This window comes from Oncorhynchus tshawytscha, linkage group LG13, assembly GCF_018296145.1.
Source record: "Oncorhynchus tshawytscha isolate Ot180627B linkage group LG13, Otsh_v2.0, whole genome shotgun sequence".
Classification (NCBI taxonomy): Eukaryota; Metazoa; Chordata; class Actinopteri; order Salmoniformes; family Salmonidae; genus Oncorhynchus; species Oncorhynchus tshawytscha.
The window spans coordinates 23,294,113-23,321,096 of record NC_056441.1 but is presented as its reverse complement, the minus strand read 5'-3'; the positions used below and the strand labels follow the sequence as shown (position 1 = coordinate 23,321,096).

The window sequence follows — 26,984 nt, the reverse complement described above, 5'->3', positions numbered from 1 at the left end:
CTGGACTTAAGGGCTGTGTCCCTGTGTCTAGTTCTTTGCGAAGCTCTCTGCGTTCTGATCCTACAGCTTCTTCAAAGGCTGCAGCTTCAGCCAACGCAGCAGCAGCTGCTCTCAACTTGGAGAACATATAAAGTTGCCTCGAGGTCAGCTTTTTGCTTCATCACAGAAGCTTCCTTCTCAGCATAGGGGACTTGTGCACGCGCTGCGTCTGCCTTGGCGCGTGCTTTGACGGCTGCAGAACTCGCCGTTGAGGATCTGCTTGACTGTTTTGATGACCTTGATCTTGTAGATTGAGACTTGGTCCCAATGTGCTGAAGAGGCTCTTCCATCTCTCTCTGTTGAACACCTGGCTCTGGTTGTTGCATCGTAGACTGCTGGTCTTCCCTAGGAAGAGAGGCTTTGTTTGCTGATGAACGTAGAAACAAAACCACCGTGTGTGGTTATTCTTGAGCTTGAGCCCGATGTGGTGATGTTTTTTCACTATTCTGCCCTTGAGTTGCGTTCCCATGCAAAACTAGACAGATAGCTAACAACTAAGTCTTCAATAAAACTCCCAAGACGTGACTTTTCTTGAATGAATATATTGAAAACGTTTATGTTGTGAAACTGCAAAATACAGAAAAGAATATACTTTAGTATTCAATTCACACCGACATACTGTAGCTGTACATTAAACCTTTGAAGTTGCATAAATACAAAGCACGCGCTAAGGTACCATGCATCTGGCATGATGCCAAACCATATAGCTAATTGTTAACCATATGGTAATTGGCTCCTTTCATTACTCTAATAATGTTTAACCATCTATGTAGAATAACAAAGCATATTACACTAGAAACAGTAACAAAACTACAGTATTGTATATTTTACAATTCGTTTGCATGACGCATGAGCAAAGTAATACAGCTAACGACATACATTAAAGGCATTGCAATTTGTGAGTAAATGCAACCAACATTGATATGTAAGCAACTCTATCAATAACAAGATTATCATCATTAGCTAAATGCTTGAATCGAATTTACAAACAAATATGTTTCCAAGGCTGAAGCGTGACAAGAAATAACTACATTGAAAGACCTGCACCGTAGCGTTGTTTGTAGCTGCTTCTATGCGTGCAAAACAAATTCTGTACTTCCTGTTTGCGTCGTCTTTCTAAGTACCAGAAAGCGCCACTAGGGGGCAAATAACACCATTGAACACAATGAAAATCCAATTTAACCATTGTAATAAAATAATCTGTTACCTTCTAACAGGATGGCAGCACAACCATTAAGATTAATTGTCAGATTCAACAGAAGATCTCTTTGTTTCTTGGGACCTAGAACAAGCATCTCTGTTTTGTCCGAGTTTAAAAGTAGAAAGTTTGCAGCCATCCACTTCCTTATGTCTGAAACACAGGCTTCTAGCGAGGGCAGTTTTGGGGCTTCACCATGTTTCATTGAAATGTACAGCTGTGTGTCATCCGCATAGCAGTGAAAGTTAACATTATGTTTTTGAATGACATCCCCAAGAGGTAAAATATATAGTGAAAACAATAATGGTCTTAAAACGGAACCTTGAGGAACACCAAAATATACAGTTGATTTGTCAGAGGACAAACTGATATCTTTCAGACATATAAGATCTAAACCAGGCCAGAACACGTCCGTGTAGACCAATTTGGGTTTCCAATCTCTCCAAAAGAATGTGGTGATCGACGGTATCAAAAGCAGCACTAAGGTCTAGGAGCACGAGGACCGATGCAGAGCCTCTGTCTGATGCCATTAAACGGTCATTTACCACCTTCACAAGTGCAGTCTGTGCTATGATGGGGTCTAAAACCAGACTGAAGCATTTCGTATACATTGTTTGTCCTCAGGAATGCAGTGAGTTGCTACACAACAGCCATTTCTAAACATTTTGAGAGGAATGGAAGATTCGATATCGGCCGATAGTTTTTAAAAATATTTTCTGGGTCAAGGTTTGGCTTTTTCAAGAGGCTTTATTACTGCCACTTTTAGTGAATTTGGTACACATCCGGTGGATAGAGAGCCGTTTATTATGTTCAACATAGGAGGGCCAAGCACAGGAAGCAGCTCTTTCAGTAGTTTAGTTGGAATAGGGTCCAGTATGCAGCTTGACGGTTTAGAGGCCATTATTATTTTCATCATTGTGTCAAGAGATATAGTACTAAAACACTTGAGTGTCTCTCTTGATCCTAGGTCCTGGCAGAGTTGTGCAGACTCCGGACAACTGAGCTTTGAAGGAATACGCAGATTTAAAGAGTAGTCTGTAATTTGCTTTCTAATAATCGTGATCTTTTCCTCAAAGAAGTTCATGAATGTATTACTGCTGAACTGAAAGCCATCCTCACTTGGGGGATGCTGCTTTTTAGTTAGCTTTGCGACAGTATAAAAAAAACATTTCGGATTGTTCTTATTTTCCTCAATTAATTTGGAAAAATAGGATGATCGAGCAGCAGTAAGGGCTCTTCGATACTACACGGTACTGTCTTTCCAAGCTAGTCCGAAGACTTCCAGTTTGGTGTGCCGTCATTTCCGTTCCAATTTTCTGGAAGCTTGCTTCAGAACTCGGGTATTTTCTGTATAGCAGGGAGCTAGTTTCTTATGAGAAATGTTTTTATTTTTTAGGGGTACAACTGCATCTAGGGTATTGCGCAAGGTTAAATTGAGTTCCTCACTTAGGTGGTTAACTGATTTTTGTCCTCTGACGTCCTTGGGTAGACAGAGGGAGTCTGGAAGGGCATCAAGGAATCTGTGTTGTCTGTGAATTTATAGCACGACTTTTGATGCTCCTTGGTTGGGGTCTGAGCAGATAATTTGTTGCAAACGTAATAAAATGGTGGTCCGATAGTCCAGGATTATGAGGAAAAACATTAAGATCCACAACATTTATTCCATGGGACAAAACTAGGTCCAGAATATGACTGTGACAGTGAGTAGGCCCAGAGACATGTTGGACAAAACTAGAGGTCGACCGATTTAATTAGGGCCGATTTCAAGTTTTCATAACAATCGGAAATCCGTATTTTTGGGCGCGGATTTGCCTTTTTTTTTTTTACATTTAAAAAAAATATATATGTATATTTTATATTTTTTACTAGGCAAGTCAGTTAAGAACACATTCTTATTTTCAATGATGGCCTAGGAACGGTGGGTTAACTGCCTTGTTCAGGGGCAGAACAACAGATTTTCACCTTGTCAGCTCGGGGATCCAATCTTGCAACCTTACAGTTAACTAGTCCAACGCAATAACGACCTGCCTCTCTCTCGTTGCACTCCACAAGGAGACTCCCTGTTACGCGAATGCAGTAAGCCAAGGTAAGTTGCTAGCTAGCATTAAACTTATCTTATAAAAAAACAATCAATCATAAGCACTAGTTAACTACACATGGTTGATATTACTAGGTATTATCTAGCGTGTCCTGCGTTGCATATAATCTGACTGAGCATACAAGTATCTAAGTATCTGACTGAGCGGTGGCAGGCAGAAGCAGGCTCGTAAACATTAATTCAAACAGCACTTTTGTGCGTTTTGCCAGCAGCTCTTCATGTGCGTCAAGCATTGCGCTGTTTGACTTCAAGCCTATCAACTCCCGAGATGAGGCTGGTGTAGCCGACGTGAAATGGCTAGCTAGCTAGCGCGCGCTAATAGTGTTTCAAACGTCACTCGCTCTGAGCCTTCTAGTAGTTATTCCCCTAGCTCTGCATGGCTAACGCTGCTTCGATGGTGGCTGTTGTTGTTGTGTTGCTGGTTCGAGCCCAGGGAGGAGCGAGGAGAGGGACGGAAGCTATACTCTTACACTGACAATACTAAAGTGCCTATAAGAACATCCAATAGTCTAAGGTTAATGAAATACAAATGGTATAGAGGGAAATAGTTCTTATAATTCTTATAATAACTACATCCTAAAACTTTTTACCTGAGAATATTGAAGTCTCATGTTAAAAGGAACCACCAGCTTTCATATGTTCTCATGTTCTGAGCAAGGAACTGAAACGTTATCTTTCTTACATAGCACATATTGCACTTTAACTTTCTTCTCCAACACTTTGTTTTTGCATTATTTAAACCAAATTGAACATGTTTCATTATTTACTTGAGGCTAAATTGATTTTATTGATGTATTATATTAAGTTAAAATAAGTGTTCATTCAGTATTGTTGTAATTGTCATTATTACAAATACATTTTTAGAAATCAGCCGATTAATCGGTATAGACTTTTTCGGGCCTCCAATAATCGTTATCGGCCTTGAAAAATCATAATCGGTCGACCTCTAGACAAAACCTACTGAGTCGATGATTGCTCCGAAAGCCTTTTGTGGAGTGGGTCTGTGGACTTTTCCATGTGAATATTAAAGACCAAAAATTAGAATATTATCTGCTATGACTACAAGGTCCGATAGGAATTCAGGGAACTCAATGAGGAACTCTGTATATGGCCCAGGAGGCCTGTAAACAGTAGCTATAAAAAATGATTGAGTAGGCTGCATAGATCTTGAAGAGATGCTGCTGCGCCTTCACCACACTGTCTGTGTGGGTGGACCATTTCAGGTCATCAGTGATGTGTATGCTGAAGAACTTGAAGCTTTCCACCTGCTCCGCTACGGTCCCGTCTATGAATAGGGGCGGGCTCCCTCCGTTGTTTCTTGAAGTCCACCATCAGCTCCTTTGGTTTGTCGACATTGAGTGAGAGGTTATTTTCCTGGCACTACACTCCCAGGGCCCTCACCACCTCTTTGTAGGCTGTCTCATCATTGTTGGTAATCTGGCCTACTACTGTTGTCATCTACGAACTTGATTATTGAGTTGGAGGCATGCGTGGCCACACAGTCATGGGTGAACAGGGAGTACAGGAGGGGACTGAGCATGCGCCCTTGTGGTGCCTCTGTGTTGAGGATCAGCGAAGTGGGGGTGTTGTTTCCTACCTTCCCCGCCTGGGGGATGGTCTGTCAGAAAGTCCAGGAACCAATTGCACAGGGTGGGGTTCCGACCCGGCCGATAGTCATTTAGTTCATTTACCATCGCTTTCTTGGGTACAGAAACAATGGTGGACATCTTGAAGCAAGTGGGGTCAGCAGACTGGGATAGAGAGAAATTGAATATGTCTGTAAACACACCAGCCAGCTGGTCTGCGCATGCACGGCTAGGGATGCCATCTGGGCCGGCAGCCTTGCGAGGGTTAACACGCTTAAATATCTTATTCACGTCGGTCATGGAGAAGTGGAGCTCACAGTCGTTGGTAGCGGGCCTCGTCGGTGGCACTGTGTTATCCTCAAAGCAGGCGAAGAAGGTGTTTAGCTTGTCCGGAAGCAAGACGTCAGTGTCCACGACTTGACTGGTTTTCCCTTTGTAGTCCGTGATTGTCTGTAGACCCTGCCACATGCGTCTCGTTTCTGAGCCGTTGATTTACAACTCCACTTTGTATCTCTACTGACATATTGCCTTAAGGAGGGAATAACTACACTGTATTCATCCATATTCCCAGTCACCTTGCATTGGTTAAATGTGGTGGTTCGCGCTTTCAGTTTTGTGCGAATGCTGCCGTCTATCCACGGTTTCTGGTTAGGGTAGGTTTTAATAGTCACAGTGGATACAACATCTCCTATACACTTCCTGATAAACTCACCGTATCTGTGTATTTGTCGATGTTATTCTTAGAGGCTACCCTGAACATATCCCAGTCCGTGTGATCAAAACAATCTTGAAGTGTGGATTCCGATTTGGTGAGACCAGCTTTGAATAGTTATTAGCACAGGTACTTCCTGTTTTTCAGTTTCTGCCTATAGGAAGGGAGGAGCATAATGGAGTCATGATCAGATTTGCCAACGGGAGGGTGGGGGAGGGCCTTATAGGCACTTTGAAAAGCTGAGTAGCGGTGGTCTGTTTTCCCAGAGCGAGTGCTACCATCAATGTGTTGGTAGAACGTTGTTGTGTTTTCCTCCAATTTGCTTTGTTAAAATCCCCAGCTACAATAAATTATACCTCACGATATGTGGTTTCCAGTTTGCATCAAGTCCAGTGAAGTTCTTTTGAGGGCCGTCCTTGTATTGGCTTGAGGGGGAATATACATGGTTGTGACTATAACCGAAGATAATTATCAGCATTTGATTGAGGTATTCTAGGTCTGGTGAATTACTAAAGTTTCTGTATGTTATCACAATCACACCATGTGTGGTTAATCATGAAACATACACCCCTGCCTGCCTTCTTCCCAGAGATTTCTTTATTCCTGTCTGGCCGATATACTGAGAACCCAACTAGCTGTACAGTCTCAGACAGTATATCCCGAGAGCCATGTTTCCGTGAACATTAGCGAGTAATATTCTGGAAATGGTGGGTGGTGTGCGCGCTTCCTGAGTTGGACTAGAAGTCCACTCTGATCACCTCTTCTCAGCCGGCGGTGTTTTGGATCAGCCTCTGGAATCTGTTCAATTGCCCTGGGGGGTACGGACAAAGGATCAAATTTGGGAAAGTCGTATTCCCGGTCCTAATGCTGGGGAGTTATTGCCTCTCTGATATCCGAAAGTTCTTTCCGACTGTATGTAATAACACCAACAATTTCCTGGGCTAATAATGTAAGAAATAACACACACAAAAAAAACAAAATACTGTGAAGTTGCTTAGGAGCTAGATGTAGAGCTGACTTATCTATCGGCGCCACCAGGCTATATTATGCCAGGCTATATTATGCTAGGTTATAGGGATGTGCATCTCTCCTTACAATCACGATTCAATATGCATCTAGATACATGTGCTCCAATATGATACAGGAATAATACTTTTTGTTTGAAACGATTCGGTGCGATTTGATTAGTGTAATGGATCGGCGTAATTTATGTTTCTGTCCCCCCCCCCCACCTTTTATCTGAAATACTCATCACCCACTGGTTTAACTTGTCAGATATCAGATTTAAAATGTTTTTTTTGAGCAAGTAATATGTCAATATTTATCTTTAGAAATTAGCTATGGCATACATAGCTAATTAACATAACAGTTTTGAATTTCACCCAGTCTCAAAAGCAAATGGTTTTGACCAAGAGCTGCTCCCTTCTCCCGTTCCGACCAGTGCGGCTCGCAAAAATGATTGCTGTCCTTGTTATGAAATTACACCTTTACCCTGTTCATGTAAAAAGTGACCAAATGCACTGACTGTTTAAAGCAGAGCCAAACTAATATTTTGTGCGGTGGACCTGGCAATCGAAAACCACCAATCAGCAGTTAGATGTACAATCAGCAAAATTGTTGTCCACTCCGGTAGCCCGGTACGTCTCCACAGGTAAAACATTTTCTACAGTGCGTTTGGTATCAATGACCCAAAAAATTACATTGATTGTCCCTCATGTAGCTCTTTGCACTTGCACCCATATACATGTTGAAAATGGCAGATTTGGACTCTAAGCTCTTAAATTGGAATGCTGTACACTTCACATTTCCATATCATAAAACTCATGCTATATACAGTGTTAACTTTCATGATCACTGTTAGATGTACAGTTACAGATGGCGTTATATTCTGGGTCGTCCTGAACAGAATGAGCCTATGTTTGTTGTATTGTGAAGGAAATGCACTCATGGCTCCATTCTGTTGCACCAAAATTATGATCTGCTTCTCTAAGTTGCCTTGTGAAAGCCTAAGATCATATTTTATAAAATGTAACAAGCTTTCAAATTATACCCATGTGAACCAGATGTGGATTTATAATGGACGTTTTTGTATTGCTTAACAGTAATTGTGTAAAGGCGAAGATGCAGGGTTGTGTTCCAAACAACACAACTACAAGTGTTCTTGCTCTAGTTCCTCAACGGCACAGCTAGGAGAGCTCAAAAAATACTTTCTAGTTGAAGACTTTTCTTTGAGTCATAAGTGCATTGAAATGATTTAGGAACTGTGCACACTTTGCAGATGTGTGTGGCCACTTGGAAAGACCAGTTAGACCTCTCACTCAAACTGACAGTCTGGAGATGTGTGCGTGGCCACTTGGAAACACCAGTTAGACCTCTCACTCAAACTGACAGTCTGGAGATTGTGTGTGTGTGTGTGGCCACTTGGAAACACCAGTTAGACCTTTTGTCTTATGTTGCAACTACCCCAAATTTAGTTACTGAATGTATCCAGAGTATTTTCAGACTTTATCAACAAATATCAGAAAGTACAGTAAGTGTAAAATCAACATTCTAATGTTTGGATTCAGTCTTGTGTCAGGTGAACTGTTGTGTTCTCACCTTTGTCTAATTTTCCCATTTATCTCAACTGTTCACTTTTTTTAATGGCTACCGGTATTGCATATACTTTCCATATTTCTTCTGTAAGAAACATTTAAATTTAGCCCTATCCGTACAGTATAGGACAATTCCCACGAGTGTAAGAAGTTAATAGTATATGATTTTATATTACGAAAGTCGTTTTACAAACATCTGAATGCTGAAGGTGCCATGCAGATATAGCCTACCAATATTAGAACAGGGATAGAGTAGGCCTACCTCTCGTTGGCTCGTGCAGCTCTATCTTTTGCGCTGTGCACACAGTTGTTATCTGACTTGTAAAGCAATGTCATATGCAGCTCCATGCACAAAGTTCGAGGAGAGGACGAATCAATTCCGTCACAACAAATTCGAGATATTTGCAGAATAAGGCAGAAACGATTTTGAGTTAAAAACATTGGTGAACCTGCAATTCGTAACGTTTGAATCAGTTTTCTTGCCGATGTATGCTTCATTTGGATCAGTGTGGGCTCCCGCAGGCTGATACACTTGCCTAGAGGCATATTTAGCTGGTTTAGTAACTTGAAGACTTCTGTATGATAGAGACTTTGGTATGTTGACTGTAGGGAATGATAGACTTCAGTATGTTTTTTAACATTTTTAAATAACCTTTTATTTAACTAGGCAAGTCAGTTAAGAACAAATTCTTATTTACAATGACAGCCTACCAGGGGAACAGTGCCTTGTTCAGGGGCAGAACGACAGATTTTTACCTTGTCAGATCGGGGATTCGATCCAGAAACCTTTCGGTTACTGGCCCAACGCTCTAACCACTAGGCTACCTGCCACCCCATGTTGACTGTAGGGGATGATCGAGACTTCGGTATGTTTTTTATGATTGTACATTCTAGATTTAACATATGAGAGGCAGTGACCGTGTTCCCAGTGCTCCAGAGTCAGCAGACTCAGGCCTACACATGCACACACACTCAGAGCCTAGGGACACCTTAGAACATGGTAGAGGAAACATTTTAGTGGAAGGCTGGAGTCTTCTGTTATATTCCAATGGTTTCTTAGATGTCCTTCTGACATACAGTAGCTCTCTCTCTGCTCTGGACAGTATCCTAACTATTTCTAGTCTACTGTAGCTTGAGGAACTTAACTCTCGACCCTGCTCCACTACAGCCCCATTGATGGGAATGGAGGTGTGTTTGGCCCTCCTTTTCCTGTAGTCCACAATCGTCTCTTTTTGTCTTGCTCACGTTGAGGGAGAGGTTGTTGTCCTGGCACCACACTGCCAGGTCTCTGACCTCCTTCCTATAGGCTGTCTCATCATTGTCGGTGATCATGCCTACCACCGTTGTGTCGTCAGCAAACTTAATGATGGTGTTGGAGTCGTGTTTGGCCACGCAGTCGGGTTTGAACAAGAGTACAGGAGGTGACTAAGCACGCACCCCTGAGGGGCCCCTGTGTTGAGGATCAGCGTGGCAGAGGTTGTTGCTTACCCATACCACATGGGGGCGGCCCGTCAGGAAGTCCAGGATCCAGTTGCAGAGGGAGGTGTTTAGTTCCAGGGTCCTTAGCGATGAGCTTTGTGGGCACTATGGTGTTGAACGCTGAGCTGTAGTCGATGCGGATGTTGCCTGTATTCCATGGCTTCTGGTTAGGATATGTACGTACGGTCACTGTTGGGACGATGTCGTCTATACACGTATTGATGAAACCGGTGACTGAGGTGGTAAACTCCTCAATGTCATTTAATGAATCCAGGAACATATTCCAGTCTGTGCTAGCAAAACTGTCCTGTAGCATAGCATCTGCATCATCTGACCAATTCCGTATTGAGAGAGTCACTGGTACTTCCTGCTTTAATTTTTGGTTGTATAAAGGAATCCGAAGAATAGAATTATGGTCAGATTTGCCAAATGGAGGGCGGAGGAGAGCTTTGTACGTGTGTCTGTATGTGGAGTGAAGGTGGTCTAGAAGTTTATTTATTTATTTTCCCCCTCTGGTTACACATTTAACATTCTGCTAGAAATGAGGTAAAGTGGATTTAATTTTGCCTGCATTAAAGTCTCTGGCCACTAGGAGTGCCGCTTCTGGATGAGCATTTTCTTGTTTGCTTATGGCCTTACATCTCGTTGAGTGCAGTTTTAGTGCCAGCATCGGTTTGTGGTGGTAAATAGACCCCGCTTCAAAAAATAGTGTGGTCTACAGTTTATCATGAGGCACTCTACCTCAGGTGAGACAGACCTCAAGACTTACTAAATATTAGACATTGTGCACCAGCTGTTATTGACAAATAGACACAAACCACCAGCCCTCGTCCTACCGGACGCAGCTGTTCTGTCCTGCCGATGCACAGAACACACAGCTAACTGTATATCCATGTCGTCGTTCAACCACGACTCGGTGAAACATAAGATGTGACCGTTTTTAATGTCCTGTTGGTAGGATAGTCTGGAACGGCGCTCATCCTGTTTATTCTCCAGTGATTGCATATTGGCCAATAGAGCGCATGGTAAAGGCGGGTACTCACTCGCCGACAAATTCTCGCAAGGCACCCGGATCTGCACCCCCTGTATCTCAGTCTTCATGCAAATAACGGAGATTTGGGAGTAGCTCTCTCTGTGCTCAGGACAGCATCCTAGGTATCTCTAGTCTACAGTGACATCTATTGGTAAGAGCAACATTTGCAGCATGTATCTCCTTTTTGCTGTGTTTTAAATACACCTCTATCTCTCCCCCTCTTTCTCTCCCCACCTCCCTCCCGTCTTTACCTCTGTCTGTCTCTCTCTCTCTGTCGCTCTGTCTCTCTGTGTAGATGATGTGGATCTGGAGGCGTTGGTGAATGACATGAACTCCTCTCTGGAGAGTCTCTACTCCAGCTGCAATACCCACACAGAGACGGCCCCGCTGCTGCACAACAGTCACGTGCACACCCCTCATCACGGGCACGCTCCTCATCGGCGCGGCCCTCGCTCCCAGCGCCCAACGCCCCCTATTCCCCTCTCCTGCCCCCAAGAGAGGCTGTGTCGCTCTCAGCCCGTACACATCAACGCCTTCATGTAACTATGTCTCTCTCTCTCACACACATGTGCACACACACACAGTATCTATATCTTTCTATGAGTAAATGTAAATCTGTGGTTGTGATTGAGGTGTCTTTTTTTATTTTTGTGCAACTCTGTCCCCCTCTACAGGAGGCTCCAGGAGGAGCAGCAGCAGTGTCGTCCCTCCTCTCTCCCTGCCGTCATCAACCCCTTCCCTGAACTCTGCACCCCCACTGGCTCTCCCATCCTCAGCCTCATACACACCACAGACAACCATGTAAGCACACACACACACACACACACACACACAGACGGAGTTACTTTTGAGTGCGAGTGTGTGTCTGTTGTTTCTGAATCAGCTGACTGGACTGTAATGTCCTGGCATAATGTTGTGTTTGGCCGTAGACCTGCCTTTCTTATGTTACTCAACAGTTTATCATACGTGTGTGTGTGTTATTCATTCTGGTATGATGGTCATTAATCTCACACACACACACCCATTTGGCGCCAGACAGGTGACCGGAAAGATTTCAATTGATCTGACATTTGAGAAATACATCCATATGTATTGGGTACGTAACCCATTAGGCCATCCTCCCACGCAGTCAGCTCCATCAATAAACCAGGGATATTGGCCAAATGAGCCATATTTGTGTCCTTAAACAGCCTATATCTAATTACAAAAACACTATTCCTTGTGTTTCGATCTGTAGCATATGCAAAAATGTATTGTCTATTTTATTGGTTTTTACATTCCTAAAACACATTGTCCATCTCACAGTTCAGCTGTTGGAGATTTGAGCACCAAATGCGTAACGGCATTGGCCTATAGGCTTAAGCGTCCACTGTATGATTTGAATATTTAAAAGATAAATGGAAACAAAGGCCTTTGTCTTCCAACAAGACAATGATCCAAAACATAAAGCAAAATCTACAATGGAATGGTTCAAAACTAAATATATCCAGGTGTTAGAATGGCCAAGTCAAAGTCCAGACCTGAATCCAATCGAGAATCTGTTGTTCACTGCTGTTCACAAATGCTCTCCATCCAACCTCACTGAGCTCGAGCTGTTTTGCAAGGAGGAATGGGAAAAAATTTCAGTCTCTCGATGTGCAAAACTGATAGACATACCCCAAGCGACTTACAGCTGTAATCGCAGCAAAAGGTGGCGCTACAAAGTATTAACTTAAGGGGGCTGAATAATTTTGCACGCCCAATTTTTTTCAGTTTTTGATTTTATATATATATATATATATATATATATTCATTTGCCTGTATCTTTGTGCTCTAATATCATAGGCTAATATACAGTGTATTCAAGGTATTCATACCCCTTCCCTTTTTTCACATTTTGTTATGTTATAGCCTTATTCTAAAATGGGTTAAATGTAAAAAAAATTCTCTTCAATCTACACACAATACCCCATAATGACAAAGCGAAAACAGGTTTTTAGAAATTTTAGCAAATTTTAATAACATAAATAAATAAAAGAAATACTTTATTTACGTAAGTATTCAGATCCTTTGCTATGAGACTTGAAATTGTGTTAAGGTGCATCCTGTTTCCATTGATCATCCTTGATATTTCTATAACTTGATTTTGAGTTCACCTGTGGTAAATTCAATTGATTTTTAAAGGTACACACCTGACTATATAAGATCCCACATTTTGACAGTACATGTCGGAGCAAAAACCAAGCCATGAGGTTGAAGGAATTGTACGTAGAGCTCGAGACAGGATTGGGGGAAGGGTACCAAAACATTTTCTGCAGCATTTAAGGTCCCCAAAAACACAGTGACCTCCATCATTTGGAACAACCAAACTAGAGCTAGCCGCCCGGCCAAACTGAGCAATCGGGGAAGAAGGGCGTTAATCAGGGAGGTGACCGAGAACCCGAAGGTCACTCTGACAGAGCTCCAGTGTTCCACTGTGGAGATGGTTGTCCTTCTGGAAGATTGTCCAGCACCACCAATCAGGCCTTTATGGTAGAGTAGCCAGACGGAAGCCACCCCTCAGTAAAAGGCACATGCCAGCCCACTTGTAGTTTGCCAAAGTGCACCTAAAGGACTCTGACTCTTAGAAACAAGATTCTCTGGTCTGATGAAACCAAGAATGAACTCTTTGGCCTGAATGACAAGCGTCATGTCTGGAGGAAATCTGGCACCATCCCTACTGTGAAGCATGGTGGTGGTAGCATCATGCTGTGGGGATGTTTTTCAGCGGCAGGGACTGGGACACTAGTCAGGATCAAGGGAAAGAGGAACGGAGCAAAGTACAGAGAGCTCCTTGATGAAAACCTGCTCCAGAGTTCTCAGGTCCTCAGACTGGGGTGAAGGTTCACCTTCCAACAGGACAAAGACCCTAAGTACTCAGCCAAAACAACGCAGGAGTGGCTTCGTGACAAGTCTCTGAATGTCCTTGAGTAAGCCCAGCCGGAGCCTGGACTTGAACCTGATCGAACATCTCTGGAGAGGCCTGAAAATATCTGTGCAGAAATGCTCCCCATCCAACCTGACAGATCTTGGATCTGCAGAGAAGAATGGGAGAAACCATTTTAGAATAAGGCTGTAATGTAACAAAATTTGGAAAATCAAGGGGTCTGAATACTTTGCGATAGAACAGTATTTGGGGCTGATTCACCACCTGAGTAAGTGGAAACTCAAACATATTAGCGAGATTGCTAACTCTTAATTTAATACCACTCATAGTAGCCATGTATTAATCTAAAAGTTCATTTCATTTCCAGTTGTAGCATACTGTTCAATGAGGCCATTCACTCGCAATGGCCAATATGCTTTTCGTGCACTCCATATCTGAAAGCCAGATCAAATATCTTTGTAAAATAGTTGCTGTTGAGTTTAGAATTGAGAGCTGAGACATTAAAAGTATACCTTCAGAAAGCTGAGGCAAACAGACCCTTTCATTACAGGATTCATGAGGATAATGAATATATCCTTCAAACTCAACTCTGGACCTCGAAGCCAGTTCCATTGTTCCCCTCTAATCAGGGACTGATTTAGACCTGGGACACCAGGTGGGTGCAATTAATTATCAAGTAGAACAGAACTAGCAGGCTCCGGAGGTGAATGAATGTGCAGCCTGCACTGATGTGACCAATACATTTCTTAACTCACACAACCAAGTCTAAGGTCGCATAATGTGGCTACATGGTCACAGTTTGGAGACCTCCCTTGTAAGCTTTTCACAATAGGCATACTCTAACTTTAATTTTACTTCAATTTAAAAGGCCTTCATCCTCACAATCAACAGTAGCCTAGGCAAAAGCTCCTTTCTTGCTTTCTCTGTCTTCAGTAGCAGGGCAGCCGCTGACTGACACACACACACACACACACACACACACACACACAGTGTTCTAGGGCTACAGGATGCTCGGTGTCCCTCTTCCTGGAGATGTTGCTGGGAACCTCTCAGTATCTGGGCTGTGTGAGCCCTGCCTATCCGTCCGGTGTTCCGGCTTCTCCGACAGCATCTGGGAAAGACAGACGCTCATTTCCCGTTCACACGCTTCCACCCCAGCTCGGAGCGTCACGGCTGTGTGAGTGTGAGAGAGTTTGTCAAGAGTCCAGCCTTTCCTATCCCCAGTGTGTGTTATTCAGAGTCCCAGTCACGGGCACACACTGCTCCTTCTAAGCTACAGGACTGTATCGCTAGTACAGACAGGAACATGTTCTGGGATTCATGCGATAACATTAAGGAGTTTACCACATCAGTCACCGGCTTCATTAATTCATCTATCCCTCTAACCACTCTGACATCAATGCAATTGAAAATCACATCCAACACTTATCATAACAGTATCATGCATTTAAAACTCATCTCACTGTGATCGATCATAAAGTTGAAACTGAGTGGAAAACATGGTCCTTGTGGATGTTGTTTCAAAGCCAAAAAAAAGGGACAGCTCTTTCTAAGGTGATGCTAAAAATGTAACCTACGCATATTAGAGCTTATGTATACGCATAGGCCTATAGGCTTGACCTTCATATCTTAAAGAAATGGACTGCTGTTTCTCTTTGCTTGTTTGAGCTCTTCTTGCCATAATATGGACTTGGTATGTTACCAAATAGGGCTATCGTCTGTATACCATCCCTACCTTGTCACAACACAACTGATTGGCTCAAACGCATTAAGAGGGAAAAATATTACACAAAATAACAAGGCCCATCTGTTAATTGAAATGAATTCCAGGTGACTCCTCATGAAGCTGGTTGAGAGAATGCCAAGAGTGTGCAAAGCTGTCATCAAGGCAAAGGGTGGCTACTTTGAAGTATCTCATATACAAATAAAATATATATATTTGATAACACTTTTTTGGTTACTACATGACTCCATATGTGATGTTTTGATGTCTTCTATTATTCTACCATGTAGAAAATAGTACAAATAAAGAAACCCTGGAATGAGTAGGTATGTCCAAACGTTGTGTTCTTTATAAGCCCAGACATTTCTATATGTAATCCTGTTTGAACGCAGAGTTTTGATGGTTGCCACTGAAAATAGGAGGATTCCAGGTGCTACTATATTTATTTCTCAGCCGCTACAATTAAGCACATGATCCACTATAAAACTGGAACAGCCTGCCTGGCAGGATTGAAAATCAAACTGTGGCCACAATTTGCTATTAGAGTCCATAGGAATGACATCTTTTTCTCGCTTCCCCTGTTCCTACCCATTTGATAATGGGCCATTCTAAATCGGAACAAATTGTACATACTAGTAAAGACGAGATTAAGTTGAGAATAGTCAATTAAAATATGACCACTTGAGTGAACTGTGCAACCTGAGATGAGGAATGGAGCCCAAGTTTCATTATTTTTTCAACGGCTTGTGTTCATGGAGATGCTAAACGTGTTTATGTTAATTAACAGTCAATTACCGTGAGACCAGCAATTATTTGCATGAAAATAACCAGCTAACAAAATGTCATAACTGCCACAGCCCTACGTATGTGCATGTCTCAACCAGAAGCCATGAATTATAGGCAACATCTGCACTGAGCTAAAGGCTAGAGCTGCCACTTTCAAAATGCGGGAAACTAATCCGGATGCATATAATAAATCCCGCTACAACTTCAAACAGGCAAAGCATCGATACAGGACTAATACCTAATCCTACTATGCCAACTCTGATGCATGTCGGATGTGGCAGGGCTTTCAAACTATCACGGATTACAAAGAGAAACCCAGCCGCGAGCCTCCCAGTGACACCAGACGAGCTAAATGCCTTCTATGCTCGCTTCAAGGCAAGTAACACTGAACCATGCATGAGAGCACTGGCTGTTCCGGACGACTGTGTGATCTCATTCTCCGTAGTCAATGTGAGTAAGACCTTTAAACAAGTTTACATTTGCAGGGCCAGATGGATTACCAGGACGCGTACTCTAGCATGCACTGACCAGCTGGCAAGTGTTTCACTGACATTTTCAACCTCTCCCTGACCCAGTCTGTAATACCTACATGTTACAAGCAGCCCAGCATAGTGCCCAAAAACACCATTGTAACCTATCTAAATGACTATCACCCCATAGCACTCATATCTTTAGCCATGAAATGCCTCGAAAAGCTGGGCATGACTTACATCAACACCATCGCAGATGCACTAGACCGACTCCAATACGCATACCACACCAACAGATCCAAAGATGATGCAATCTCCATTGCACTCCACGCTGCCCTCTCCCACCTGGACAAGAGGAACACCTATGTGAGACTACTATTCATTGACTACAGCTCAGCCTTCAACACCCTTGTGCCCTCCAAGCTCATCACTAAACTAAGGAACCTGGGACTGAACACCTCCCTCTGCAACTGGATCCTGGACTTCCTGACAGGCCACCCCCATTGGTTAGGGTAGACAACACATCTGCCATGCTGACCCTCAACACAGGGCCCCCTCAGGGGTGCGTGCTTAGTCCCCTCCTGTACTCCCTGTTCACCCATGACTACGTAGACGCATGACTCCAACACCATTCTTAAGTTTGCTGACGACACGATGGCGGTAGGCCTGGTCATCGTCAACGATGAGACAGCCTATAGGGAGGGCAGAGACCTGGCAACCTCTCCCTCAACATCAGCAAGACAAATGAGCTGATCGTGGACTACAGGAAACGGAGGGCTGAGTACGCCCCCATTCACATCAGGGCTGTAGAGGAGAGGGTTGAGAGTTCCTCTGTGTCCACATCACTAAGGATCTATCATGGTCCACAAACACACACAATGAAGTTGTGAAAAGTGCACAACAATTCCAATTCCCCCGCAGGAGGTTGAAAAGATTTGGCATGGGCCCTCAGAGCTTTTAAAAGTTTTACAGGTGCAACATTGAGAGCATCTTTATTGGCTTCATCACTGCTTTGTTTGGCACCTGCTTGGCATCCGATCGTAAGACGCTACAAAGGTTACTGCGTACGGCCCAGTACATCACTGTGGCCAAGCTTCATGCCATGCAGGACCTCTCTACCAGGCGGTGTCAGAGGAAGGCCCTAAAAATGGTCAAAGACTCCAGCCACCCAATTCATAGAGTACTGTGCATACTGCACAGTGCATACTGCACGCCAAGCAGTACCGATGCACCAAATCTGGAACCAACAGGACCCTCAACAGCTTCTACCCCCAAGCCATAAGCTAAATAGTTAATGCGGGTAGCTATTTGGTTAACAATTTTACTGTTTATTATCTATCCTGTTTCCTAGTCACTTTATCCCTAACTATATGTACATATCTACCTCAGTTACCTTGTACCCCTGCACATCGACTCGGTATTGATACCCTGGGTATATAGCCAAGTTATCGTTACTCATTGTGTATTTATTAGTTGTATTATTACATGTTATTACTTTTCTTTTATTTCTCTATTTTCTTTCTCTCTGCATTGTTGTGAATGGCCCATAAGTAAGCATTTCACTGTTAGTCTACACCTGTTGTATACAAACGTATTTATACCTACACACCAAGGTCAAACGTTATTTATACATGTTACTGACTTCTTCCCACACACAAACACAGGGTCTTACCAGATGGCATAGCCTCCACAACAATGCAGACAGGAGTCTCAGACATGCCTTGTGGAAAGAGAGAGTGAGTTAGCCTACCATTTAAAAAAATATGTTTAGGCCTACCTGGTCTAAAAAGCAAGGAAAATACTATCACTAGAGTCCACTTTTCTAGATGAGAGCATACATTACATAAGAAGAGAGGGGGTAAATATGAGAAATGAGATCACTGCACACCGTTGTAAATACAACTCATGTTTCTCTTTATTTATTTTCCCTATGGTACTTCAACAATTTGCACATTATTACACACTGCACATAGCCATAATGTAACATTTGAAATGTCTCTATTATTTTGAAACATTTCTCAGCATAATGTTTACTGTTCATTTCTGATTGTTTATTTCACTTTTGTTTATTATCTATTTCACTTGCTTTGGCAACATCAACATATGTTTCCCATGCTAATAAAGCCATGTGAATTAGAGCGAGTCAGTGTGTTTGTGTACTTAGTTTTCACTGGCACTGTTCTCTTCTAGAATAGACAGGACTTCTCTCTTTCTTACCATCTTTTCTGTAATTCTTCCCTCTGTCTTTCTGTGTGTCTGTATCAATGTAATTTTCTCTCCATCCTGCTATCTTAGTTGCTGTATGATCTGAAATTGACCTGATCTGAAAATGTGAAAGTTTAAACGTTCTGACCTACTGTTACAGTCAATTTTGGACACCTACTCATTCAAGGGTTTTTATTTTTACTATATTCTACATAGTTTTGATGTCTTTGCTATTATTCTACCTATGGAATCCTGTAGTAACCAAAAAAGTGTTAAACAAATCAAAATATATTTGAGATTCTACAAAGTAGCCACCCATTGCCTTGATGATTGGCACACTCTTGGCATTCTCTCAACCAGCGTCATGGTAGTCATGCCTTGTTAATTTGTGGTATTTCTTTCCTTTTAATGTGTTTGAGCCAATCAGTTGTGTTGTGACAAGGTAGGGGTGGTATACAGAAGTTGGACCAAGTCCATATTAAGGCAAGAAAAGCTCAAATAATCTGAGAAAAACAGCAGTCCATCATGACTTTATGACATGAATGTCAGTCAATCAGGAACATTTCAAGAACTTTGAAAGTTTCTTCAAGTGCAGTCGCAAAAACCATCCAGCTCTGTGATGAAACTGTCTCTAATGAGGACCACCACAGGAAAAAAAGACCCAGAGTTACCTCTGCTGCAGAGGATACGTTCATTAGAGTTACCAGCCTCAGATTGCAGCCTAAATGCATGAACTCTTCAGAGGAGACTACGTGAATCAGGCCTTCATGGTCGAATTGCTGCAAAGAAACCTCTACTGAAGGACACCAATAAGAAGAAGAGACTTGCTTGGGCCAAGAAACAGGAGCAATGGACATTAGACCGGTGGAAATCTGTCCTTTGGTCTGATGAATCCAAATTTGAGATTTTTGGTTCCAACCGCCGTGTCTTTGTGAGACACAGAGTAGGTGAACAGATGATCTCCACATGTGTGATTCCCATCGTGAAGCATGGAAGAGGTGGTGTGGGGTGCTTTGCTGATGAAACTGTCAGTGATTCTATTTAGAATTCAAGGCACTCTTAGCCAGCGTGGCTACCACAGCATTCTGCAGCGATACGCCATCCCTTCTGGTTTGCACTTAGTGGGATTGTCATTTATTTTTCAACAGGACAATGACCGAACACACACCTCCAGGCTGTGTAAGGGCTATTTGACCAAGAAGGAGAGTGGTGGTGTACTGTCTCAGATGACCTGGCCTCCACAATCACCCGACCTCAACCCAATTCAAATGGTTTGGGATGAGTTGGACTGCAGAGTGAAGGAAAAGCAGCCAACAGGTGCTCAGCATATGTGGAAACTCCTTCAAGACTGTTGGAAAAGCATTCCAGGTGAAGCTGGTTGAGAGAATGCCGAGCATGTGCAAGCTGTCATCAAGGCAATAATAATAATAATTTTGATTTGTTTAACACTTTTTTGGTTACTACATGATTCCATACGTGTTATTTCATAGTTTCGATGTCTTCATGCTTATTCTACAATGTAGAAAATAGTAAAAATGAAAAACCCTTGAATGAGTAGGTGCGTCCAAACTTTTGACTGGTACTGTAAGCCATGTTCTCATAGGCCTCAGCTTTAGACCGCTTTTAGTAAGGACACGTGAAGTCGAGTGTGTGTGGGTACGTGCGCAACTGGCTCTCAGTCTCACATCCTAATTAGACGTTCATCCATGTTTCTTAAACATCAAATTTGTAAGTTAAGATTAAGTTTAGGCATTAAATCTCATTAATAACATCGCTGGATTTGAACTTGCAACCTTTGGAATCAGAGGCATAAGGTAGACGGTAACAGCACTCACTGTTGTCCCTAGGGGCCAGTTTCCACCTCATCTCCCAACGTCCATAGACATGGATGGACGTCAAATACTGACTTGTATCACAGGTGACCTGGCTGGCGTGTGTGTGAGAAGGCAGTTTCCCAGACAATGGGAATGGCCAGTCTTGCACAAGTCTCAGTCAGGCCCTTAGCTGCCCTCACCACTGCTGTCTCATTGGCTTGGTTTACTTTGGCATCTGTGTGCGTGTGTGTGATTGATTGAGTCAGTCTATCTGTAATGTAATTCTTGCTTTTAAATGAGCCCAGAGGCACAAGTCTTTTTTTAGAACATCAAATAAAAATGTGGACGACTGTTTCTGTAACCCTTGGCTTCAATCTCTCGCTCCCTCCCTCTTCCCCTTACTACATGTAAAGGTTCGGTGATAAAGGCCATAAGATCATTGTGTGTGTGTGTGTTCCTTATTACTTAACATCATTTATGTGTTTCGCTCTACTTCCCTGAATCCAATAGAGGCTGAAAAACCTTTGAAAACAAAGATGTAAAAACATAGTTCTGTTTTTCCTTCAAGGGGGGAATCTATTATCTGTTTATCTGTTAGAGAGCCTGAGTCATGATAAGGGGGTAGACCACAGCGTGTGTGTGGTTAAGACAAGGTTAGTTAAGTGGTAAATTGAGTTTGAGGCTGAACTGTGGCCTCTAATCAAGTTCAGACCACGAGTGTGTGAGCGAGCGTCTCGGTGTGACACACACACACTGACCCAGACTAACAACCACATAATTCTGCCTGCTCATAATGTCTAGACGCTTCGCTTCCATCTCTCTCTCCATGACATGGTCAGATATCTGAGATGGAGAGCGGGAAGAGGTGTGAGGAAGTCAGAGTGAGAAAGAAGGAGCCAGGAGGGTCGGGGAGAGGTGTGAGGAAGTCCGAGTGAGAAGGAAGGAGCCAGGAGGGTCGGGGAGAGGTAGGAGGAAGGAGCCAGGAGGGTCGGGAGAAGGAATTGAGCCAGGAGGGTAGGGATGTAATGTGAGAAAGTTTTACTGACACACACACAGGAGGAAGGAGCCAGGAGCTCTCTCTCTCTCTTGCTGTGGGGCTCTAACATAACATTTTATGTTCTTGCTTGCATGCATGTCTGTGTAGGGTCGGGAGGAAAGGGGTTGATGGAAGTGGAAGAGGATGTTAATAGTTTAGATGTAATGTGAAAGATGAGTCTTTATGACTCAGTACACACACATTACAGATATTCATCTCTGTCTCTCATTCTGGATGTAACCTATGACAACGTCATTCTGCCTCTCTCGCTCTTTCTCTTGCTGTCATTCTGGCTCTTTCTATCTTTCTGTAACATAACATTTTATGTTCTGTGCTCTTTCTATCTTTCTGTCTCTCATTCTGCCTCTCTCGCTCTTTCTATCTTTCTGTCTCTCATTCTGCCTCTCTTGCTCTTTCTATCTTTCTGTCTCTCATTCTGCCTCTCTCGCTCTTTCTATCTTTCTGTCTCTCATTCTGCCTCTCTCGCTCTTTCTATCTTTCTGTCTCTCATTCTGCCTCTCTTGCTCTTTCTATCTTTCTGTCTCTCATTCTGTGTGTTCTCATCCAGGCTGTATCTTTCTGTCTCTCATTCTGGGCCAGCTGGCATTCATTCTGCGCTCTTTCTATCTTTCTGTCTCTCACATGAGCTCTTTCTTTCTTTCTGATTCTGCCTCTCTCGCTCTTTTATGACTCAGTACTACATTACATTACAGACATACTTCTTTCTTCTTTCTGTCTCTCATTCTGCCTCTCTCGCTCTTTCTATCTTTCTGTCTCTCATTCTGCCTCTCTTGCTCTTTCTATCTTTCTGTCCCTCTGTCTTAGTGCTGAGAGATTAACAAAATGTTTTGTTTGTTTTTTGAACAACCAATTGATCAAAGTCTGTTCATTTATTTGAATTCCATTTCTGTTTTTTTTTCCTGTGAGCTCAATGTGAAGTTTCTGTCGAGATAAATCTGATCAAGCCCGAACTGTGGGATGTAGTAGGGAGTTGTAGTTTCCAACTAGCCAATATTCTACATAGTGTTGTGCAGAAAACGTGGTAATTAACTACAACAGTGATCGCCAACCTTTCTGAGTCAAGATAAATTTCTGAATCAAAATGCAAGCCAAGATCTACTGATCAGATTTTTTTTAAACATGACTTAAAAACATAAGCCTATGCAATTTCAACATATTAAAAACAGTAGCTGTAGCAATGAGGTTTGTAGTAGGCTCATTACATTATGACTTCATATTGGCTATGCTTGAATTGCCCTGTCAATGTTGTTCTTCTCAGACCATTTTGAAATTAGATTTCAAAATGTTATGTATATGATCACACTGGTAATAGATCAAGGCATCTTAATCTTAAATATAAAATATATTTAGATTTGTTTATCATGATTCCGTATGTGTTATTTCATAGTTTTGACGTCTTCCCTGTTATTCTACAATGTAGAAAATAGTAAAAATTAAGAAAAACCCTTGAGTGAGTAGGTGTGTCCAAATATACAGTACCAGTCAATTGTTTGGACACACATACTCATTCAAGGGGGGCTCCCGAGTGACACAGCGGTCTAAGGCACTGCATCTCAGTGCTAGAGGAGTCACTACAGACCATGGTTCTATTCCAGGCTGTATCACAACCGGCCGCGATTGGAAGTCCCATTGGACCGAGCACAATTGGCCCAGCGTCGCCCGGGTTAGGGTTTGGCCGGGGTAGGCTGTCATTGTAAATAAGAATTTGTTCTTAACTGACTTGCCTAGTTAAAATAAAAAAATGAGGAATACTTTTCCAAGAGTCTGGAAGGAGTTCCCACATATGCTGAGCACTTGTTGGCTGCTTTTCCTTCACTCTGTGGTCCAACTCATCACAAACCATCTCAATTGGGTTGAGGTCAGGTGATTGTAGAGGCCAGGTCATCTGATACAGCACTCCATCACTCTCCTTCTTGGTCAAATAGCCCTTAGACAGCCTGGAGGTGTGTGTTCGGTCATTGTCCTGTTGAATAACAAATGATAGTCCCACTAAGTGCAAACCAGATGGGATGGCGTATCGCTGCAGAATGCTGTGGTAGCCACGTTGGCTAAGAGTGGCTTGAATTCTAAATAAATAACTAGCAAAGCACCATCCCACCACCACCTCCATGCTTCACGGTGGGAACCACACATGTGGAGATCTGTTCATCTACTCTGTTTCTCACAAAGACACGGCGGTTGGGGAAAAAATCTCAAATTTGGACTCCTCAGACCAAAGGACAGAATTTCACCGGTCTAATGTCCATTGCTCATGTTTCTTGGCCCAAACAAGTCTCTTCTGATTGGTGTCCTTTAGTAGTGGTTTCTTTGCAGCAATTTGACCATGAAGGCCTGATTCACTCCTCTGAACAGTTGATGTTGAGATGTGTCTGTTACTTAAACTCTGTGAGCATTTATTTGGGTTACAATCTGAGGCTGGTAACTTTAATGAACTTATCCTCTGCAGCAGAGGTAAGTCTGAGTCTTCCAATCCTGTGGCGGTCCTCATGAGAGCCAGTTTACAATAGTGCTTGATGGTTTTTGCAACTGCTCTTGAAGAAACTTTAAAAATTCTTGAAATGTTCCGTATTAACTGACATTCATGTCTTAAAGTAATGATGGACTCTCGTTTCTCTTTGCTTATTTGAGCTGTTCTTGCCATAATATGGACTTGGTCTTTTACCAAATAGGTCTATCTTCTGTATACCAACCCTACCTTGTCACAACTGATTGGCTCAAACGCATTAAGAAGGAAAGAAATTCCACAAATTAACTTTTAACAAGGCACACATGTTAATTGAAACGCATTCCAGGTGACTACCTCATGAAGCTGGTTGAGAGAATGCCAAGAGTGTGCAAAGTTGTTATCAGGCAAAGGGTGGCTACTTCGAAGAACCTACAATTTTTAATATATTTTTATTTTGCAGTCTTTTGGTTACTACATGATTCCATATGTGTTAATTCATCGTTTTGATGTCTTCACTATTAATCTACAATGTAGAAAATAGTACAAATAAAGAAAAACCCTTGAATGAGAAGGTGTGTCAACTTCTGACTGGTTATGTATTTATGTATTTATTTAATCCCAGACAGATAAACACTTAACAGCCTATCAACCGCACAGCGGCGTCCGCATGGTCCTAAAGCACACCGATGCCTCCGTTTTGTATCACATTCCAATGATAAAACTGGAGCGTACAAAAATGCTATATCAGAATGTGGTGGGGACATGTCCCCAGTGAAAGTTCCGCCCCTGGTTTGAGAGGAGGGAGAGAGCGGCTGTGAGGCTGACTCACCATCCCTCTGCTGAGAAAAGGGGACACTGTCTACCAGCTGATGGCGAAATTCAGTTCGCATTATTATAATAACTGCAATATTTCTGTCTCATGCACCAATTCATTGTGTTAATCCGGTGTCCAGATAAAGTGAAATATTACTTGATATAAAAAAAAGGGACAAGCTGCTAATAATAACGCAATCTAGCTTGTTGTAACTCTTTGCTATATCTATTCATTATAGCTGCAGTGCTGGTTGTCTTGCATTTTATGGCTTCTAGAAGTGTTGAACGTTTTGTTTTGACAGAATAACAACTTTAAACATGAACGTATTCATTGAGTCTGTCTCTAGTCATGGTTTTAAAAGTTTTTAAATCTCACGGTATCAACTTTGCTGTGCGCTCAAGGCTACTTTTTCCTGTCTATAGGCTCAAGGAAACAGTGCAGAAACTGTGATCTGAGCTATCTGATTGGCCAGTGGTAGGCTTGATTTGCTCTCTGGGCTCGTCAACAGCACGAAACAAATAACACATTTTTGAACCGACCATTTTTGAACCGACCTCAAAGCACTAATTGCTCAGCACTAGTCTCATTTATATTGTTATTTACAATTCATACACTTGAATAATTGCTAGATTTTATTCAGTTTAAACTAAAATAATAAATGAATGAATAAATGGATAATAAACTAGAATCTAAATAAATATCAAATGATTTGTCACTCACTGTCTCTCTCCCTCTTAATCCCCCCTCCCTCTCTTAATCCCCCCTCCCTCTCTTAATCCCCCCCCCTCCCTCTCTCCACTTTATCTTCCATTTTCTCTCAGCAGAATAGCTGAGCAATCGCCAGTCTCTCTCGCCCCCCCCTCTCCTGTCTGCCAGCCCTTATAGCTGACACGTGATCCCAGTCTAAAACTAAAGAACTCTTTACAGACTCTTCCACTTTAACTAGTGACCAAACTGTTTCTCCCCCACAGCCCCATGAAAGACAACAGACATCTGTTCCTCACACTGCTCCATACCTAACCCTTCATCCCTCCATCTCACACCCATCTGTAGAGGAGAGGAGGGCTGGAATGGAGAGGAGAATAGAGTGGGAGGGAAGAAAACAAAGGGGGAAGGTTGGTCTGATAAGAGAAATTGAAACCGTGAGGCAGCTAGAAAATGTTTGGAGATGCGTGACTATGACTGGGTCTGTGTGTGTGTGTGCATGCATTTGTTTGTACGCTGTGTGTGACATGAAGTGAATTCTCTGCACGCATGACGCACACACACAAACACACACACCGCACTAATCCACTGGCTGAGTCTTAGACAGAGGAGCATTCAGGCATTATCCTGCCCAGCATGAGAGGAAGTGCTCTCCTCTCTCTCTCTCTCTCTCTCTCTCTCGCTCTCCTTTTCATTCCCCCTATCCTCACTCCATCTCTCTCCCCCACCAATATTCCTTGTTCTATTTCAATGTCCCCTCCATCGCTCCTTCTCCCTCTGCCAATCTCGTGTTCACTTTACCTCTCAGTCACTCCCTCGCTTCCCCTCCTTCCCCTTATCCCTCCCTCTTTCTCTCACTCCACTCTCTCTGTCTCAGTAAAGTGAGGCTCAGTGTGAAAATGCCATCGTGCTCTCCTGACTGTTGCCTCTTTCAGGCTGTAGAGGTAAGCATGTTTGTGTGTAGTGGGTAGCTTGTGTGTGGGTAGAGTGTGTGTGTGTGGGTAGAGTGTGTGTGTGTGTGTGGGTGTAGAACTTTAGCGGTGATGACATTCCACATTTAGAAACTTTCTCAAACTACTACGAGACGCAATAAATACTTTTCTTCTTTTGTTTCTGGCGTCTCCTTTCCAGTGCATACCCTTTGTGTTCTCTGCTGTCCTGTCTCTGTCCTGTCCTGTAATGGTCAAGACACAGCCCGGGCACTGGGCTGGGACGGTGGAAGGAGGAGGCAGAGAGAGCTGTGGCGTCATTTTTGGTGTCCTGTGATTCTCTGTGTTCTACCGTGAAGTTGTTTCTATTGTTGTGTGATTCTGTGTTCTA

General features: G+C 42.8%; 1 protein-coding gene across 4 annotated transcripts in view; it reads left to right on the top strand.

The window, feature by feature from the left end:
• The window catches only part of LOC112264508 (growth factor receptor-bound protein 10), a 61,432-nt gene that overhangs the window by 17,836 nt on the left and 16,612 nt on the right, over positions 1-26,984 (top strand). For 3 of the 4 annotated variants that reach the window (XM_024441161.2, XM_024441160.2, XM_042295430.1), the window contains exons 4-5: positions 11,035-11,278; positions 11,414-11,540. In XM_024441161.2, the coding sequence (XP_024296929.2) occupies positions 11,035-11,278; positions 11,414-11,540 (371 nt within the window). Of the gene's footprint in view, positions 1-11,034; positions 11,279-11,413; positions 11,541-26,393; positions 26,609-26,984 lie in introns of those variants that run through there. The other variant, XM_042295431.1, reaches the window with a different exon arrangement.